The following is a 17,384-nucleotide window of genomic DNA, read 5'->3' on the forward strand; positions in this document are numbered from 1 at the left end:
CCACCATGCGACCTTATTTTGGAAAAGATATGTACGGTAGTCAACGGTGAGAGACAAAATTGCACTATGAATTACACACATGATGTTTGTCAATTTAAAGGTGCTAAATACGAGTTTGGGAGCATTTCTACTGCCTCCGCACAGCTCTCAACATGGCGACGACTGAGCCGGCAGCTCACAGCTGACGGCGCCGACAGCGCTCCACTATAGCGCTCCACTTTATATAGGAAATAGTTGTTTGCTGCTTTATTTTTGCTCTGATTATCATATAGAGCACCTTTAAAAGATAATTTTGCAAGTCACGAAAGTCGAAGTTTGTTGTAAAACTGTTGAAGTATAAAGACTACTCAGCCAAAAGTCACCCAAAATGGCCAGACTTCTAATGATTTTCACCTCTTAATACTTGTCCCCCTTGTTCTGGAAGAACGGAGTGAAATGTGCCATGGTAACGGCCATGTTGGAGTTAGTGACGTATATTGTGCGAGACAAGAGATGTAGTTCACTGAGCGGTTTCACACAAAATGAAATGATACGATAAAACTAAGACAAACTGAGACTTTCTTGACTTGCAAAATTATCTTTTAAATTGAAAAACATATACGTGATTCATGATGCAATTCAAATGAGATCAAAACAAATATTTGTCTCTCACTGTTGATTACCGTACATATTTTTTCAGAAATAATGTTCCATGGTGGACACCAAAAAGGGGCGGGACTTATTCACCTGTAGTTCCTGTCCACACAGATATCGCACCAATGAAATTACGGCGCCAAAATCGTCAGTTGGTAGCATTAATTCATGTCCCCTGGGGAACACTAATGAAAAGGGGGTGCTATTTCTGCAGAAAAATGCATTTTGCTCATTAAAATTTTGACCAAATAAGAACGCCGGTCAAAAACACCAAGGATACTATATATATTAGGGCTGTCAATCGATTAAAATACTTAATCAAGATTAATCGCATGATTGTCAATAGTTAATTGCGATTAATCATAAATTAATCACACATTTTTTTATCTGTTCAAAATGTACCTTAAAAGGGAGATTTGTCAAGTATTTAATACTCTTATCAACATGGGAGTGGGCAAATATGCTGCTTTATACAAATATATGAATTATCAGAAATCAATTAATAACACAAAACAATGACAAATATTGTCCAGAAACCCTCACAGGTACTGCATTTATCATAAAAAATATGCTCCAATCATAACATGGCAAACTGCAGCCCAACAGGGAACAACAGCTGTCAGTGTGTCAGTGTGCTGACTTGACTATGACTTGCCCCAAACTGCATGTGATTATCATAAAGTGGACATGTCTGTAAAGGGGAGACTCGTGGGTACCCATAGAACCCATTTTCATTCACATATCTGGAGGTCAGAGGTCAAGGGACCCCTTTGAAAATGGTCATGCCGGTTTTTCCTCTCAAAAATGTAGCTGTAGTTTGAAGCGTTATTTAGCCTCCTTCGCGGTAAGCTAGTATGACATGGTTGGTTGGTTAAAGAAATTAGTGGCATTAAAACAAATTGGCATTATTATCACATTAACTTTGACAGCCCTGATATATTCTTACTGTGCTGTAGCAAAACCTACTTTTAATGTCAGTTGGACTTTAAGAAGTTCACCAAGGAATGCATTAATTGCAGTCTTGGCCTGCATGTAAAGCCTTCATCTTAAGCGGCTTTGGTCATTGTCTCCCACCTCATTTTGTGACTCCATCCATAACACGTCATGCACTCGATATTTGTACAGCAGATAAGCACAATAGGAGGAGAAGCCCATTCAAATTAATCCATATTTTATGAGGCTGTCAACCTCTCTCCCTGCCGCCCCTCCATCTATTCTCTCTCTCTCTCTCTCTCTCTCTCTCTCTCTCTCTCTCTCTCTCTCTCTCTCTCTCAGCCTAAGAGCCAAAGAGCGCCGGAGATCAAAGCATAGGTGCTGTCACCACTTAAGGAAAAGAGAAGGGGGGAGACAAGTAGACAGCTAGAGATAGGCTGAATACTTGTGTGATTTACTCTCTCCATCTCGTCTCACCCTCTGTTCCCTTCTCTCAGTTGCTCAATCCGTCTCAAATAAAGCTGTTCGCTCAATGAGTTTCAACTTCTTTGCTCGTCGCGGAAATGCTGCTCTCTCTAAATACATCAGTATCTGCGTGGTGGGGAGCAGATCACTTTATTTTGATGACATAAGAAGAGTTGTACTAAGGAGGAAGAAGATCAGGGGGGCTATGAAAATAAGGTATCGGAGCATGAGACTCGATGGGTGATGTGGGCTGATGCACCGTCTAGTCTAGCAGACATAGTTTTCCTATGATGAGCGTTATGGCACGGCCGTGTTGGCGAATAAGCAGCAACAATAACGAGGATGACTCGCTGAGATATAGTGGGGGGGGGAAGAGTGGGAGGAGAAGAGGCTGACAGCGAGAGATGGAGATGAAGAGGAGAGGGGGAAAATGAAAGAGTGTGTTCTCGTGTCCTCGCATAACCCGCCGCAGAGAGTACAAGAGAAGGTATAGGTTAATGCCTACTGTGCATCTATTTTATTATGTGTGTGGGAGTGTTATGTGTGCCTACACTGGAAAAAAAAAGCACTTCATTGAGTAATTTAGCCTTATGTTTCAGTCTTAAAACCTCATTTTCTAAAAAACTATCAAGGCAGAATAATATTAGTTTCCAAAACACTTTCACCCTCAACAGGAATAATTGATGTTCAGACCTGGAAGCGAGCCAGATCACCCTGTAAGATTCAACAAGTTGACCTGCACTTAAAATTGGATAAATTATCCCAATCAGATTTCTTTCATATGCTTTTTAGAAACAGAGGATTTTTAAGACTGATTTTTCAGACAAAACAGCTCAATAATTTCAGCTTTTTTCTGTGGCAGTTTTTTTGCATTGTTTTGTGCATGCGTGACCAGCGACGTTGTACCTCGGTCTGGAAACCCTCGACCAAGATGGCCACCAGCAAGTTGAAGAGGACGTAGTTGCCGAAGGTCATGAGCGCGATGAAGTAGAGGGCGGCTACGGGAGTGGTGGAGGCCATGCCGTTGTACAACACCTTGTTCCAGTCCTCCTGGGTTAGGATCTGGAGGAGAGGAGAGGAGAGGGATGAATGGGAGAAAGCACATTATTGTTGTTCAGCGATTGTTCTAGTAGTTTAATAGTATTTGTTTGATAATTGACAGCTCCCTAAGCCTTGTCCCCCTCAGATACCGTTTCTATGCTGGTCCAGCTTTCCGTTCTCGCTAGGCACATGACCTTTACAATGCTAACGGTGGTAGTTTTACCACTCCAAGTTCTGGGTACGCTTTAAAACAGTGGGTCCTTCATTTCTGACAGAGGAAGACAAAAGCAGGCTTTTTGTTTCTGGAGGGCGATCGTGATTTTAAACGGCTGAAGTGACTCACGGGCGGATTAGGAGACGATGGGCTTCTGGGCACAAACATGCAAAAGGACCTACCATTCATTCCTACATAGGAGCAGGACACACAGACTGTATGATGCTTTAGCCTCTTTTGTTGTTGTTATGCGTCTCTTTGTAGTCGTTACACATCCTGTTGTGGTCATTGTGTGTCTCATTGTGGTCATTTTGTCCCTTTTTGTAGTTGTTACACATCTCTCTGTGGTTTTGTGTGTCTTTGTGATCGTTTTGTGTCTCTTCGTAGCCGTTATGTGAGTCTTTGTGGTTGCTTTGTGTCTCTTTGTAGTTGTTTGTTGTCTCTCTTTGTGGTCATATTGTGTCTCTCTGTGGGCGCTTTCTCTCTGAGGTCGCATTGTGTCTCTTTGTGGTTGTTTAGTGTCTCTTTGTAGTTGCTTTGTGTCTCTTTGCAATCATTTTGTGTCTCTTTGCAGTCGTTTATGTCTCTCTTAATTTGTCTCTCTTAATTTGCACTTTATGATGATCCACTTATTTATTGTTCTACTTGTGACTAAATGTTTTTAATGTTTGTTTTTCACTGCAAAGAGCTGCTAAACTGTTTTTCGTTGTTTTCAATGACAATGACAATAAAGTCTATCTGTCTATCTGTCTATCTATCTATCTATCTATCTATCTATCTTTGTGTTCATTTTGTGTCTCTTTGTAGTCTTTTTATGTCTTTGCAGTCGTTTATGTCTTTCTGTGGTTATTTTGTGTCTCTTTGTAGTCGTTTTGTGTCTTTGCAGTCGTTTATGTCTCTCTGTGGTAATTTTGTGTTTATCTGCAGTTGTTTTGTGTGTCTTTGTGGTCACTTTGTGTCTGTTTGTAGTCATTTTGTGTCTCTTTGCAGTTACTTTGCATCTGTTTATAGTTGGTTTATATTTCTTCATGGTCGGTATGCGTCTTTTTGAGCGTCATTTCTCAGGTGAAGGCCAGGGTGGGCCCTGACACCTGAAACTAATGTAAAGCTAAACTAAAGCTTCTGTTACTCCGTACTACAAGCACTGACTGTATCAGTGAAGCTATACCTTAAACCCTCCGTCATGAGAACAGACTTGTCAGTACAATGTCCTGTGCAGCGAGACATGATGACACTTTACATCGTCCGTGATCAGATGTTTCACTGAATTATAAATGGGTTCTATATTAAAGGTCCCATATTGTAAAAAGTGAGATTTTCATGTCTTTTATATTATAAAGCAGGCTTAAGTCCTATATGAATACTGTGAAAGTATCAAAACGCTTAAGCCACAGAGAAACACACACAGCCCGTATTCATAAACTGTGCGTTTGAAACAAGCCGTCAGGATTTCTGTCCATTTGTGATGTCAAAAATATACATACATACATATTTAAAACATTTCACAGTTTTAAACGTAAACATTCTAAATGTGTACCAGTTTATTTCCTGTTGCAGTGTATGTGAATGACATCAGCTGACAGGAAGTAAACGTAAATACAAGCATGAACCTGAAAATGCACGATATGGGACCTTTAAGGGTAATAAATACTACAGTATGATAGATAGATAATGGATGAATGGTTGGCCCCTACAAAATCACTAATCCATGGTGACATGAAACAAGAAACAGGCCTACTTAACCTATGTAAGATACTTAGAAATGGAAATTAGACAGAGTGGAAGTAAATGAGGGCGATAGATAAAGGCCAGGCAGGGAGGGAGAGTTAAGAGGAATATTTGATTTGAGATATTTTATTTATTCAGGAGGAAATTGTCTTCTCGGTTTCTGAATGAGAAAAGGTTCAGTCGGCACCAATGACGCAGGGAGACGGCTGCTCGAGGGCACTTCACCAGGTAGTTTGATCACACAGGAAGTTTCCAGATGGTAGATGAACTCGCGTACCTTCAGGTCACACTGCTGTTAAATTTTTACTACCTCAACAGACTGTGAAGTCAGGCGTAAAGCTGCAGCTAAATTGGCCATAACGCAGTGAATTGTTTAACAGAGTAAAGGGAAGGGGGGAAAAAAGGGGCATGTGCTCACCTGGAAGACGGTCACTATGGCCCAGAGAAGAGAGTCAAAGTTCTTCCTGTCTGGCAGAGTGTCACCGCTCTTCTTCTCAGATCCAAACTTGCAACCAAACAGATGCATCCCCAGGATACTGACACGGGAAGGAGGGGAGAGCCGGGAGAAAACACAAACAGGAAACGGAGGGTAAATGTTTACATCGGGCCAACCCCATTAGATAGAGTACAAATAAACATGCTGAAAAGACTTGTTTTGACTCCGGCATACTGATTATACCTGCTGCTTGCAAGACAGCTGAGGCAAAATATACTGAACAAGAATGGTAATTACTGCCCAGGGGACTGTCATACAAAAGCACAAAGAGAAGTATTCACCAGTTAGTTTTATGACCCAGAAAAGCAGAAAAAAATAACAAAAAGACCATATATGGAGTACTGTCAGTAACTGGTTCATAAACAGTTGGCCCCTTAATGCATTGTGGCAGTAATGTTGCCAAGAAAGAGAGTGGAAATAAGAGTGCTTATGCCAGGTTAAGTTCAGCACCATGGAGAGAGTCACAAACCAAGTCAATGACACTTTATACTCATTCAAACAAATGGAGATCACTGGCATTAGAAACAAAGACACAATTCCATCCAAATAAAAGGTGTTGGCACTACTTTGGAAATTAAAGGAATAGTTTGACAATATTTGCTTTTCTTACTAAGAGTGAGATGAGAGGAAGTACGGAGCTAGAGCCGGGAGGTGATTAGCATATCTTAGCACAGCGACAGGAAGCAGGGGAATTACAAAGAAATAGAACAGGAATAGAGCGGACATTCCTATTCAAATAATAGTAGGATGGTCAGAGCGGCGACCATTTTTATGTGCGCTGTTGCTATTTGCGACCGTGGTGGACCTCCGTATAAACGTTGGCTGTCAATCGATTAAAATATTAAATCATGATCAATCGCAAATCAATCATTTTTTTTTATCTGTTCAAAATGTACCTTAAAAGGGAGATTTTTCAAGTATTTAATACTCTTATCAACATGGGAGTGGTTAAATATTCTTGCTTTATGCAAATGTATGTATATATTTATTACTGGAAATCAATTAACACAAAACAATGACAAATAATGTCCAAAAAGGTACTGCATTCAGCATAAAAAATATGGCAAACTCAAGCCCAGTGTGTCAGTGTGCTGACTTGACTATGACTTGCCCCAAACTGCATGTGATTATCATAAAGTGGGCATGTCTGTAAAGGGGAGACTCGTGGGTACCCATAGAACCCATTGTCATTCACATAACTTGAGGTCAGAGGTCAAGGGATCCCTTTGAAAATGGCCATGACAGTTTTTCCTCGACAAAATGTAGCTTAAGTTTGGAGCGTTATTTATCCTCCTTCACAACAAGCTAGCATGATATGGACAATACCAATGGATTCATTAGGTTTTCTAATTTCATATGATGCCAGTATCTTCAATCTAGCTTTAAAACTGAGCCCGCTACAACCTAAAAATGCGTTAATGCGTTAAACAATTTAGTGGCGTTAAAAAGAATTTGCGTTGACGCGTTATTATCGTATTAACTTTGACAGCCCTAGCATAAACTAACATACACTCACCACACACTCTTGTCAAAGCGGAGGAAAGCACATCGCTATCGTCACATCAGTGACAACTTTGTTCGGATCATTTTCTGTACCAGTGTAGTATAGCACCGAACAGAGCCGCTGGGTCTAACGCTACCTCCGCCTCACTCCCTGCCGCTCCAGAGAAAGACAAGCTACCTAGCTAACTCGCCCGCCATCTGTCTCTGGAGCTGCGTCCACTCTCTTCCCGGCGAGCTGCGACCACACTTTACGGCCCTACTGACGTGTGTTCTGTTGCCGCCATAACAACTAACAACTTTTTCTTTTGTACTAGTCAAATGACCACTGGAAACAGTTCAATGTCCGTTTTACTCCTATTTCTATTTCTCTGGGGAAACAGCTAGCCTGGCTCCATCCAAACGTGACAAAATTTGCCCATGAACACTTCCAACGCCAATTTACTAACTTGCTGCATCTCATTTATTAAATTTGTACACAAGCAGCGCAGTGAAAAACACTGCAAGAAAGAAAGTAAGAAAGTTCACCCTTACATCCAGTAACACTGTATGTTACTGTACGGGGGTGTTGTTATTATGAAGCAGCAGTGAGTCTGCACTGCAGTCTGTCTTTAATTCAGAAACACAGACACTGAAGCTCAACTGGAGCTGAGGGATCAATGAACAGGCCTCTGCTGTGTCAACTTGGCAACTCCTCACTCAAATCAGAGGGCTGTTTATATATGCATATACGAGGCCCTTGGAACTGTGTGTGTGTGACAAATAACGATGACAAATATTGTCCAGAAACCCTCACAGGTACTGCGTTTAGCATAACAAAATATGCTCAAATTATAATGTGGCAAACTGCAGCCCGACAGACAACAACAGCTGTCAGTGTGTCAGTGTGCTGACTTGACTATGACTTGCCCCAAACATGTCTGTAAAGGGGAGACTCGTGGGTATCCATAGCACCCCTTTTTATTGACATATCTGGAGGTCAGAGGTCAAGGGACCCCTTTAAAAATGGCCATGACAGTTTTTCCTGGCCAGAATTTACCTGTAGTTTGGATCGTTATTTAGCCTCCTTCACTACAAGCTAGTATGACACGGTTGGTTCCAATGGATTCCTTAGGTTTTCAAGTTCATATGAGGTTTGAAGCGTAGCGTAGAGAAGTTTTGTTGCATGCGTGTTTGTGCATTATACAAGTGCAGAAAACTTCCACACATTGAATTGGCCTAACCAGGCAGAAAGAAGGGGTTGCTGACGACAACAGGGAACCACTTAGTCTCGTCACCCCATCGACGGATCTTCCTGTCACACCGTCTGTACTGATCACTGCTTCTCTCTGCTCCTTGCTTTCCCGTGTTGAAGTCACAATGTACTGATCTACCAATTTACTTTCATTCCACACCTTTGTGCTTTCAGCTCCATCTGCAGAATTTGTTTCACGGTCACTAATCAAACTGTTTTCTTTTTTCCCCCCACAAGATTGTAAGATCGATACATTTATATATTTTTGCAGCGTGAGACAGGATGCGAGGTCGTTTACTCTCCCTATACCTGAAGATGAAGATAAAGAGCATGAGCAGCATGCAGAAGGTGGCCACGTTGTCCATGGTCTTCATCAGCACCACCAGCTGCCTCTGCAGGGCCGGCATGAAGCGGACCAGCTTCAGCACCCGCATCAGCCGGAAGGTCCTCAGCACCGACAGACCGCCGTCCTGCTGACCCACGATCTCCCACACGCTGTCCAAAGAGAGGAGACACACACACACACACATTCATTTTGGAAGTGTCATGAAGAACTGCTGCTTGTACTGTATCCATTTTCACTATTTCTAAACACGATGTGCAGAGAATTCACACGTTCAATAAATGTTTGAGCATTGTAAACAGCACTTACAACTCGATAGGGAGCTGCACATGGCTTATTTATACTTAAAAACATGTGTTCGTCATTTATTTATACTTGATTAAATCATTAAAAGGAGTATTTATTGTTTTTTTTGGCCATAAAGAACAGGCTGTAAACACGACAATGACATATCCCCTTATGAACGTGTTTAACAGTTGCCTATTTACACCTTTTTTTTTTTATCTCCTTTTAGCTCTGTGTTGTTCTCCACCAACTCCTGAGGGAAAAATATGCCTTATCGCACCACTATGTTCACCAGCCAGTCAGTCACTTTGTAGTTTCTTATCTTATGATAACATCTCTTATTACTAACACCAACATCAAACATTAACAATTATAACTGTTCACTATTTGTAGTTCATTACAAAGTGTTGGAAATCAACTAATTACGTATTAACTAATCACAAATGTATGAAGAAAAATATTATTTTAAATGGTGAATTGACACTTTAATTTTGGATATTAGCATTAAAGGTGCCATGATAATGAGGGCAAGAATACGCAAAATTCAACCAAACTGCTGAAACTTCGAGAGCCGGTCTATGTAACACTACTATCTCACAATCTTCATGTGTGGCGTCGGCCTATATTGTATATTTTCCTATCGTCCTTCCCGCCGCCAGAAGAATACTTCGCCGGGAGGAGAGCATGCGGCGGCTCCGCGGGAGACGGACCTTCAGTTAGCGGTTAGCTGTGGATCAGCTACAGCTAACAGCTAGCTGAAGGTTTGTCTCCCAAAGCCCCCGCCTGCCCTCCTCCCGGCGAAGTCGGCTCCTGGTGGCGGGGGGAGGATGAAATGGAAATACAAGTTTTGTCTTGTTTCTGCCATTTTGGATTTAATCCAATAAACTATCTAAACGTACACAGACCCTGTACCTTCAACGTGATTGACAAACCCTTGGGGCAGCTCTACTTCTTCGTCCTCTCATGAAGGCAGACTGGACGCTACAGTGACTCACTATCGCCTCTCGAGGAATTAGTGGTATTACAAGACATGAGGGGCCGGGGCTAAATAGCTCGGCAACGCAACACAGAGACATCTTTGACATCACGTCAACACTGAAACCTCTCGCATTCTGTCGATAATGTTCATTTTTATATTTTTATATATACAAGCAGCTACTAATCTCTATTTCATTTGAAGCCCATACGACTGACATATGTGAGCGTGCATTTCCTGTTTCAGTGAGCTCTCCTGGCAGGTCACTTTTCTTCAACATTTACCTGCCTTGAAAATAGCAATAGCGAAGCACTTTTTGTAGAAATGGAGAAGCCGTTATTGCAGCGGTGGCCTGACCGTGTTTACTACCAGACTACAGAATCGCTCTCTATTTACTCCCCACATTGGAATGGTTTGAGTGTGGGTACATTTTATTGGATGGAAAGCTAACGTGACTGTATTATAGCATTAGGTTATTCTCGTATAATAATAATGGGTACAATGTAGGGCCTTTAGGTTATGTGTTCCCACTGGTATCATTTGAAAGATAGAGACCGAGAGCAGGTAAAAAGGATCCCTGTATCATTTCAGGGCTTTGTGAAAAGGCCCAGACACACCAAGCCGACATCAAAGAACTAGCGGCGATGATGGTTGACTGTTGCGTCGCCTCACATCGCCTTTGTTTTGCATTTGAACACACTGCAAAGACTACAGCCGACGGCCAGTTAGCACGTACGTTCTGCGCCTGCGTGAGAGGAATTTTCACACCGCTCTCACTCACCACTTAGCTTCATTCCAGATGGCCATGTTGCTGTGAAAAAATCCGTGCATTGGAATGATCAGATGAGATGAAGATGAAAAAATGGTTTTCCTCTTGACTTTACTCGTTGGCTTGCTTTCCTCACGTCCGTTTCTCTTCTCCTGCACTGATTCGCTTAAGCCGAACAGCCAATCAGAGAGATTTCTCTCACCAACGAGCTCTGCTGTCGATTCAACATGCTAAATCGGCCAGAGAGCCGCCGTCACGGGCAGACGGACTAGAGCCGAGGGGGCGGGACACACCAAAAAAACTAGGCCAAAGTACGCTCACCGACAGACCCAAACTCTCCGACAGCCGACTGTCGGCTTTTTGTGTCGGGTCCTAAAAATCCCCATGTCAGAAAAAATCCTGCTCACCTGATCACCACGATGATGCCATCGAAGATATTGTAGGGGTTCTTGATGTAGCCGAAGGGCCCGTAGACCAAAATCTTCAGCAGCATCTCCAGAGCGAACAGGCTGGTGAACACGATATTACTGATCTCCAACGCGTTGGTCAACTCTTCGGGCTGGAGACGGAGACACAGAGAGACGAAGAGAGACGAAGAGAGAGGAGAGGTTAATGCATGGTTGAGGCAAGCTATGCTCCTGTATAAACCTTGCCTTTGCTTTCAGGTTGACTGCCGGCACTTTGAACTTCTTCCAACAGTACTGGATGTGTATAATAGCGAGACATTTATATGACTATGGCAACAACACCTGCTGCGGAAAGCAATTCAAATGATCAAATCTGTCCTTTCACACTTGTATACAATACGCACGCTGAACCTTTATCTCGCACCAGGACACACACACACACACACACACACACACCGACCACAATGCTGCTGCTGAATGTGCCTGGGACGTCTGCTCAAAAGCTCATCAGAGAATTGGGCTGCCAATCACATCTAGATCAAACGACACGGTGTGTATGTGTGCCAGAAAAAAATAAAAAAAACAGACAAGAGAAAAAGAACATGAGCCGGGAGATAAAAGGCGCGGCACATCCAAATACGACACAGTATGTAAATCAGGACATCCGTGGCGAGCATCGGTAATTATCGGCGAGGAGAAAAAGAGCCGGTGAGAATGCTGTTATGTGTCTGCGGGGCTGTGTGCAACAGCCCAGACGAGCTTCCCGAAGGCCTTTCATCTCCACGCCATAAACAGTTTACACAGCTCAAAACATGGTGTCATACACACACACTGCGCTGACATGACACAGAGGATGGAAGGTGTTGAGTGCCTGATCTGTGTCTGCATGTTCTCCATCATAAAAGTGGAATGTGTGACTGCCTATCTTACAGTCTCAATATCCCTCTGTGTGTATAAATAGCGTCCCGGCAGAAGCATTATCCCCGGGCTGAACCAGGAGGTAATGTAATGTAATGTAAACACAGTGTGTGTCATTAAGCCCGTCCTGGTGGGCTGCCACTAATCACTATACACCATGACTGTTTAAGCAGCGATTAGTCAACGCTAGCATGGATACACAGAGAAAAGGAATAGAGAGATTAACATCACCAGTTGAATAACAGCTCCTTGTGCTGCATTACGGCACCAGTTTGTCTAGAGCTCATGAGAAACAGTGACACAGAGTCTATTACGAAATATTCATATACTGGTGGTGTTGTTTACGCTGCTCTCAGTTCATATGGGGAAAAATGGTTGCTCCAGTATCCCTACTTTTAAAGTAATAAACATATACAATTATATTAAAGCCCATCCTTCATCAGGTACAGTGTGTCAAGTTTGGCAGTGGACCCTAATTTCTCTTTCAAAAAGGAAATATAGCACCAATAGTTAAAGGTGCTAAATGCAAGATTGGGAGCTTTTCTTGTTGCCTCTGCACGGCTCTCAACATGGCGACAGATGAGCTGGTGGCTAGTAGCTAACGGTGCTAACAGCGCTTACACTGAAAACAACGGCAACACTGCTGACAAAGCTAACAGTCTTAACCTGGGGGGTGTGGGGTAACTTAACTCCAGCCTAAAATCTTATTTTGTTTATGTCCTTTAAGGTACTCTCAATGATATCCAGGGGCCTCATGTATAAACGGTGCGCACGTACTAAAATGTTGCGTACGCTGTGTTTCACGCTCACGCCGGGATGTATAAAAATCAACGTGATGTGAGAATGTGCGGACTGTGCCGCAAACTCTAGACCAGTTGTGAAAATGTGCGGGCCGTCCTCCAAACTCTGTCATCTGGCAGTGCCAAACTACAAAGTACTGAAACTCGTCAAATGTGTAAAAATATTTTTTCCACTCAACTTACTGAGCTTTGTTTATGAACTGGGATTAAAAAAACACATATTTCTTCACTAGTTTGAGCATAATATTTAACATCAGAAAGGCACAACAAAAACATATTTAAACTAATGTCCCAGAGATGACATGCCTTAACCACTGTGCCAAAACCAAGATCGCATGCTGCACAGTGTGGCAAACCAACGTGGTGTGTCTGTGCCCCAGAGGAGCTACAGATGGATGAACCGGACCCTGGCCCACCTAACAATGAGCCAAATGTAGCGTTTGATACTGATTCCCAAGGAAAGACCATCAAATAAAATATGTTTTCTAGCCTCCACCTCAGTAACAAGCACTTCAATTTCACATTTGGTGACATTCTTCTTTTTTCTTCCTTTTCCAGCGTGATTCGCCATCGTTATTTGGACAATAAGTGAATGCATGGAGCGTGTGTATAGTCATTTGCATAATAATTAATGGGAGGAGACAAGGCGGACCAAGTGGCACGTGCAGCTGCGCTCAATTTCACGTTCATTGAGATGTATAAAGGAAAGGTGCGCAGGAACAGGCGTACGCACGGTTTTATACATGTGAAAAGTTTTTTGCTTACGTACTTTTCCAATTTTGTGAGTACGCCATCTTCCAGTGTGAAAGCTGCGCAGTAGTTTATACATGAGGCCCAAGAGCATTAATATAACAGCAAAAAACTATTATCTATGTAAAGATATAGAGGAGTAACGTCTCCCTGAGCAGAGAATGAAGTCACTCTCCGTCTGTGTGTGTTGTAATCCAAGTTTCTCGGTGCTTTGTTGACATAGCTATAGCTAATCACCGCCGCTCTGCACTGCTCTCATACCATTAGCTGCGAGCCACCGGCTCAGACATGTTGAGAGCCGTGTGGAAGCAATCCCTCTGCTCTGAATATTGAATTTAGCACCTTTCAAGGAACATTTTAGGGACTTGGAATGTGTTTTTACTCTTGGGTTTTTGTGGTGCTAAATGCGAGATCAGGAGCATTTCTATTGCCACTGCACGGCTCTGCATATAGCGGTGGCTGAGCCATCGGCTGGTAGCTAACGAGTGGGTGATACGCTTCCGCAATGTAGTCGTCGGTCGGGACGGTGTTATCAGCTGTAAGCGCCGTATGAGAACAGTGCAGAGCAGCTGTGGTGAGCTATCCAGTGGGGCACGCTCACTCGCATGCACGAACATGCACTTAAGGTAGGTATTGGCGGAAGGCCCGGCGATGTCAACAAAGCACGGAGAAGCTCGGATTACAACACACACAGAAGGAGAGCGACTTCATTCTCTGCTCAGGTAGACATTACTCCTCTATATCTTTACATAGCAAATAGTTGTTTGCTGCTATATTAATGCTCTGGATATAATATAGAGCACCTTTAAACAAAAGTTTTAACATGATAATTATTTAGCTGTAGAGGTCCTGGTAGGTGGATTTTATTACTGTTGGACAGAGCCAGGCTAGCTGGCTTGTTTCCAGTCTTTAAGCCAGTGGCTCTCAAAGTGTGTGGCATGACAGGTGGGGCGGAACTAATGTTTTGTCCTCGGAATCTTTTTCGCAGTTGAATACTAAACAAATCAATTTCATAATAGCACTGGTTTGCATTCAGACAGTCTGTCGGTTTACAGAATGGACAGATACGGAATTTGACAGGGATGATAAAAAAAAAAAAAAAAATTCTTCCAAAGGGGGGGAATGACAAAAAAAGGTTTGAGAACCATTGCCTCACTAGATTCATATTTACTGTACAAATATGAAAGCAATATCATATTAAAGTATTCCTTTAAAGGTGCTAAATACGGGATTGGGAGCATTTCTATTCCCTCTGAACGGCTCTCAAAATGGCAACGGTGAGCCAGAGGAAGTGTGGCTTCATTCTCTGCTCAGGTAGACATTACTCCTCTACATCTTTACATAGCAATTGCTTGCTGCTTTATTAATGCTCTAGATGTCGAACTTAGCACTTTTAACTTCTCACCTTGCTGCGGTGATGTGGAAGTGTACTCCAGGGTGTGTTAGTACGCTGTAACATCACTTTGCACAGGTCAGATCACACCTATCAGTGGTACTAAGTGCGAACAGAGATGCAACAAACTTCACAAAAACATGGCAGTGGAACAATGCTGTTCAGTCTGGTGTTGACTCACTCTTTAATTTGATTTAATAAAATAAATAATTTACATAACAGCAGCATGGTAACTACTTGCAGAACTTTTTGAAATGTTGTGGTTAAAACTTGAAATAGGTCATTCACTACGGGCATGTGTGCTCAGTGTCAGCAGTCAAAACCAACCACCGTCTACAGAAAACTTTAATAAGAGCATCCTGACAGCGTATCTGAGTTCGAACAAGTCAACCCTTACAAGTCATTGCTTTAGTATTAAGTCATTACTCCCATAAGACTAGGATGCAACAGTAGGCCCTGAGGCAGAAAAGAAGGTCCAGCAACACCAAGATGTAATATTGCACCATAATTGAGAGCCTGAAGCTTCAACCCAGAATTTCACTGGCTTGTTATGAATTATCACACTTGTTGTCACTGCTACTTTTAACAAGTCCTCATACCTAAAAACAAAATAGGTTGTAACTGCCTTCCAAAATGACCCATAGCAGTATGAACTTTACGAAAATTATTAATATGAACATAATCTTATCTGGCGCCTCTATGATCACACCATCAGACACGGCCCGTCCATGAAGATCAAAGTTTTTCTATCTATACGGACGCGGATGAGCAGGGAAAATGGATAAGGTTTTGAGGAGCTTTGAGAATGGCCGTTTGCCACGCGGAGAAACCCGCACAAAGTATAAAAAGACAAATGTTTCACGATTCCACATCGGCTCCTTGCAGAAAGTACGCTGTTGAATTTCAGTTCTGGTCCGGTTCCTGTTCACACTGACTTTTTTTACAAACGAACCTAGAGGAGTAAACATGAAATTATACAGACTGATAAGTGACTCGTTGATTGGACAGTTTTGGCGATTTTGTAATCACGGAAAATAACCGTGATTGCTTCCCGAACAGATTTCATGATAAGCAGATGGATTTATTAATAGTTTAGCTTTTGAAATCATGCTAAAATCACATATTGCTATCAAAAAATCTGATTTGTGTGCTCTTACACCACAAACGTATCGCACCAACGTCCGCTTGGAAGACCAACCTCATCAAGTGGTCTTGGTTCGGTTGTTTGGGTTTGTTTGACAACTTTCACACCAGCCCAAACGAACGCCCGAACTAACCGGGCAATCGGACCTGAGCTTGTTTTAACCAAACGGGTTAGGTGTGAAAGCACCGTAAAAGCACTTGGTGAAGATGGGTGGCTGTGGTTCAATGAAACTAGCATTGACTGTTGATAGGGAGACGGGATGAGAACAGCAATCTCCAGGGTCAAACTAAGACAATTTCTACGCCCAGCAATCCAACCTGACAGGGCCAGATTAACCCGCTAGGAGCCCTGAGGCAAACAGGAGCTGTGGGCACTATTGACCTCCTATCTCTTCCCACTCTCTTTGCACTGTGTTGGTAATGCAGGTTCTGCTTTAAAGCCGTTTCACACCAAGCAAGGATTTTTGTCGCACAGAAATTTACAAAAAAGGATTTTCTGGGTTCTTATGAATGCTTACACACCCCTGCGGAACATTCGTCGGCGGATAGAATATTTGGACGGACCTCAGTTTTAGCGGATTTCCGCCTGGAAATATATGTTTGGCCAATAAAATCCTTTGATCGCCGTCATTCTGCATAATAATTAGCCATGCACTTGTGTTTGTTGCACGGAGAGTGTGTAATTTCAGAGCAATGGTCATGCAGAACAATGGGTGGTTGTTTTCGGGGTAACGGACTGTTGGATGATTGGACTTTTTTTCTGCTCTATGGGACATTTTTCGGACTATTGGAGTTTGGGAATAACGATGGGCTGTCCCCTTCGCAACACCCAATAATGTTTGACAAAACACTACTACCTCAACAACCAAATAAAAGGACAATATATGGCTTGAGATCGCCAAGCAGCTGGGATACAATGAAGATGGTAGCTGATATGCACTTGTTACGTTATATGTTAGTCACAGAACGGGGCTAGCCATAACAGCTAACAGCTAATATTTGCGTTATAGCATCACATTTGGGGTTGGTTTATGTATTGTTTAGTTAACGTTAGCCCGGTTTTTGTTGTGCGGAGTGGACGCGGCGCTATAAGGAAAATCATTTGGCCTCACTGACGAAAATGGAATGTGGAAACGCAGGTACAAGCAGCACCACCTCTTGGATATTTTGTATTTTATAGGATTAGTCTGAATGAAATGAATGAGGGCTGAATGATACCACATCGCAACAATGTCGGGGCTTGTTTCTTCCTCATTGAAACCGAAACCGAAAAGCTGTGCACCTTTCAAAAATCATAATTCAATCAGCTGTGATCAGCATATTAGCATTAACAATCTTCTTGTCATCCTTCTGTTC

The 17,384-nt window shown here is 42.5% G+C and overlaps 1 protein-coding gene across 14 annotated transcripts in view; it reads right to left on the reverse strand.

Moving 5' to 3' along the window:
• The window catches only part of cacna1g (calcium channel, voltage-dependent, T type, alpha 1G subunit), a 331,510-nt gene that overhangs the window by 119,611 nt on the left and 194,515 nt on the right, over positions 1 to 17,384 (reverse strand). For all 14 annotated transcript variants that reach the window (XM_074619026.1, XM_074619028.1, XM_074619031.1 and 11 more), the window contains exons 11-14: positions 11,025 to 11,176; positions 8,554 to 8,739; positions 5,433 to 5,550; positions 2,938 to 3,093 (exon numbers count right to left, since the gene is read on the reverse strand). In XM_074619026.1, coding sequence (XP_074475127.1) covers positions 2,938 to 3,093; positions 5,433 to 5,550; positions 8,554 to 8,739; positions 11,025 to 11,176 — 612 coding nt within the window. The remainder of the gene's footprint in view (positions 1 to 2,937; positions 3,094 to 5,432; positions 5,551 to 8,553; positions 8,740 to 11,024; positions 11,177 to 17,384) is intronic.

Source organism: Sebastes fasciatus, chromosome 20 (assembly GCF_043250625.1).
Source record: "Sebastes fasciatus isolate fSebFas1 chromosome 20, fSebFas1.pri, whole genome shotgun sequence".
In the NCBI taxonomy this organism is placed as follows: domain Eukaryota; kingdom Metazoa; phylum Chordata; class Actinopteri; order Perciformes; family Sebastidae; genus Sebastes; species Sebastes fasciatus.